The sequence below is a fragment of the Salvelinus sp. IW2-2015 genome, unplaced genomic scaffold (assembly GCF_002910315.2).
Source record: "Salvelinus sp. IW2-2015 unplaced genomic scaffold, ASM291031v2 Un_scaffold7765, whole genome shotgun sequence".
In the NCBI taxonomy this organism is placed as follows: Eukaryota; Metazoa; Chordata; class Actinopteri; order Salmoniformes; family Salmonidae; genus Salvelinus; species Salvelinus sp. IW2-2015.
The window spans coordinates 14480-18146 of record NW_019949025.1 but is presented as its reverse complement, the minus strand read 5'-3'; the positions used below and the strand labels follow the sequence as shown (position 1 = coordinate 18146).

At 47.6% G+C, this 3667-nt stretch overlaps 1 protein-coding gene across 1 annotated transcript in view; it reads right to left on the bottom strand.

Annotated features, from left to right (window-relative positions):
• Positions 1–1406: 1406 nt before the first annotated feature.
• Positions 1407–3667, bottom strand: part of LOC112079372 (patj homolog) — a gene marked incomplete at both ends in the record, with an annotated part of 8888 nt that continues 6627 nt past the window's right edge. The window contains 2 exons of the mRNA XM_070442312.1: positions 1407–1616; positions 1878–2051. Of these exons, the coding sequence (XP_070298413.1) occupies positions 1407–1616; positions 1878–2051 (384 nt within the window). The remainder of the gene's footprint in view (positions 1617–1877; positions 2052–3667) is intronic.

The window sequence follows — 3667 nt, the reverse complement described above, 5'->3', positions numbered from 1 at the left end:
CAGGGTGATAGCCAAGCCCAACACGTGGCTTAGATCAGCCTAAGCAAGTGGTTATATTACTGCAACAGTGGTTATATGCGTAGACAGTCAAACTCAGTGGTGTTACGGCTGCTATCAACAAGCATAACTGTGGTACTAAGCTAAGACGTGCTTTGGCTAAGCAAGTGATATGCTAGCAAAGTCGTGTTTTGCTAGATCATCAGTGGATGTATGTAAAGCAAATGAGTATGCCGAAGCACAGGTGGTTTATAATGTAAGCTAACAGGTGTTATATCTAAAGCAAAGCGTAATGAAAGACACAGTGGGTATGCAAGCACAGTGTTTATATGCTAAAGCAACAGTGTTTTATGCTAAAGCAAACAGTGTTTATATGCGTAAAGCAACAGTGTTTATATGCGTAAAGCAAAAGTTGTTGCTTAAACATGGATATATGGCTAAAGACAGGAGCAAACAAGTGGTTAACTATGCTAAAGCAACAGTGTTATATGGCTAACAGCACGTGTTACGTATTCTTAAAAAGCAACGGTGGATTATATGCTAAAGCAACAGTGGTTATATGCTAAAGCAAACTTGATCATTTGCTGCACAGGTGTTATATATCTAAGCAACAAGGTAGTTTATATGCTAAAGCAACAGTGTTTATATGCTTAAAGCAACAATGTGTAAGGCCTAAGCACGTTATATATGTCAAAAAATGCAAAGCATGGTGTTTATATGTGTTAAAAAGCAACAGTGGTTATATGCTTTGCAAGAAGATCTAAATAATTCATGGTTTAATATGCTAATAGCAAACAGTGTGTTATATGCTTAAAGCAACAGTGAGTTATATGCGTCAAGCCAACAGTGGTTATTATCTAAAGCAGTTATATCCAAGCAGACAGTGCGTTATATGCTAAAGCAAACACGTGCGTTCAATGGCTAAAGCAACATGGTTATATTAGCAGTTTATATGCCTAAAGCAACAGTGGTTTATATCTAACAAAACAGTGTTTACTATGCTACAAAGCAACAGTTGGTTATATGCTAAAGCAATCAGTTAATATGCTAAAGCAACTAAGTGGTTATATATGCTAAAGCAACAGTGGTTTATATGCTAAAGCCAACATGGGTTTATATGCTAAACAAATAGTGTTAGTAATGAGCTAAAGCAACAGTGGTTATATGCTAAAGCAACAGTGGTTATATGAACAGAAACAGTATTAATGCAAAGCAACAGTGGTTATATGCTTAAACGCAACAGTGTTTATATTGCTAAAGCAACAGGTGGTTTATGCTAAAGCACACAGTGTTTATGTATCTAAAAGCAACAGTGTATTATGCTAAAGCAACATGGTATGTTATATGCTAAAGCCAGTGGATATAGTGCTAAAGCAACAGTGTTAGAGTGTTTTGGGTTACTGTCGTACCGGCAGCGGCTTGGCCACGCCGATGCGCACGACCCCGTAGCCGGTGGTTTTGAGGACGTGCACGGCGCGCTCCAGCGTTGATCTGACCAGGTCCACGTCGTTGACGGACATGAGCCGGTCACCGGGCAGCAGGCGACCGTCTGAGTCGGCCACGCCACCGGGGACCAGGGAGCGGATCACCAGAACAGTCTTAGAGGCGTCCTCTGGGTCCTGGAGAGGGACAACATAAGGATCATGTGAACAGCAGTTCACAGGTCATGTCCTCCTGAAAGGGAAATACAATAGAAGGGAGAGACTACAATTGTTTTGACTCTCAGTTCATCTTTTTTTAATTGTCTTTCCAAAGGATCCACTCTTTGGCCCACCATCCTCTCCTCGTCTCCTGGTCTACATTACTAGTGATCCAAACCAGTCGAAAAGAGAGGAGAGTAGGAAGCTACGTTAGACCATTGAGATGCACCACAGTCTTACCTGGTAGTCTAGGATGCTGAATCCCAGGCCTTCCTCTCCCTTCACCAGCTCTATCACCTGACTGTCTCTCTCCCACATGGCCAGAGGAGGAGACACRGGCTTATTAAAACCACGAYTCCCACAATCCATGTTGTTACAACCAGGAAGTAGACAGCAGGGCTGGTCATACTGGGACTGGGAGAGGAGAGAGAGAGTTAGGGSACATCTCATATGACMCCCCGSCTKCAGTCTGATTGACCATCTTTCCACCCTTCTCCCAGAAATAGTGTACACTTGATCCCTCCGCCTAATGGATTCAAAGGGATTGGATTGACCCCACCAATATGTCTGACACCATTTCATTCCTTTAATATATTACATTTGACATTTAGTAAATGTTCTTTCCTTGTGTTTTCTTTAATACAATGATGAAACTCTGCTACAGGTACATCCACGAGTGGAGTGAAAGAGTGTACACTTCCTCCCCATCCCTCTATCCCTCCATCTCTCTCCATACGTCCACCGCTCCACCCCTCCATCTCCCCATCCCTCCATTCCACCATTCCCCTCCATCTCCACATCCCTCCATCCCCTCTGTCTCCCCATCACTCCATCTCCCCATCCCTCTATCCCTCTATCTCCCCATCCCTCCCTAGCCCTCCATCTCCCCATCCCTCCATCTCCCCATCACTCCATCTCCCCATCCCTCCCTCCCTCCCTCTCCCTCTCCCCCTCCATCTCCACTCATACTCTCCCCCTTCCCCATCTCCCTGACGGCCGACTCCTTCCTCCCACTCCCTATCCTATTACCCATCCTCCCATCTCCTCTTTCCGCTCACTCTCCTACTCCTCCTTCCCTATCATCTCCCTCGCCCTCCTCATTCCCAGTTCCCTCACTCTCCCATCTCCCTCTCATCCTCCTTCTCTCCCGACTCCCCTCCCATCTCCGCCATCCCTCACCCTCCCCTCTCTCTCCCTACCCTCCATCTCCACTTCCTCATCTCCCCATCCCTCATCTCCCTCCCATCTCTCCAACCTTCAATCCATCTTCCCATCCCCCTGCTTCCCCATCCTGTCTCAGCCTTCCCCCACCTCCATCTCCCCCATCTCCCAATCTCCATCCCATCCTCTCATCTCCACCATCTCTCCCATCCATCCATTCCCCCATCCCTCAATCTCCCGTTCCCTTCCCTCCCCTCCATACCCTCCTCTCTCCCCATCCCTCCCATCTGCCACTCCTCTATCCCATCCCTCCATCTCCCATCCTCTCTCCCATCCCTTCCATCTCCACCATACCCTCTCATATTCCTATATCCCTCCTCCATCCCTCCATCTCCTCATCTCCATCCCACCTCACTCATCTGCCCCACCTCTCCCATCTCCCATCTCCCTTCCTCATTATCCCCCATCCCTCCAATCTCCCCTCATCCTCCATATCCCATTCCTTTACCTCCATCCCTCAATCTCCATACCCTCCATCTCCCATCCCCATCTCCATCCTTCAATCTCCTCATTCTCCCCTTCCTTATCCCCATCCCTCCATCTCCCCTCCCTCCCTCTCCCTCCATTTCCCCCATCTCTCCTCCATTTCCCCACCCTCCTCCCCCATCACCCAATCCCCCCTCCATCCCTCCTCCCCATCCCTCTCTACCTTTCATTGAACTCAGCCATAGCTCTTTGAGGGGGACTGTACATCATCATCATCATCGTCGTGGTCACTGTCCGTAGCTGTGGGGTTACGACGCGGCAGACACACCATACAAACACAAAGGCAGCTCTCTAGAATGCTGATCACCTCTCTGCTGTGGGTC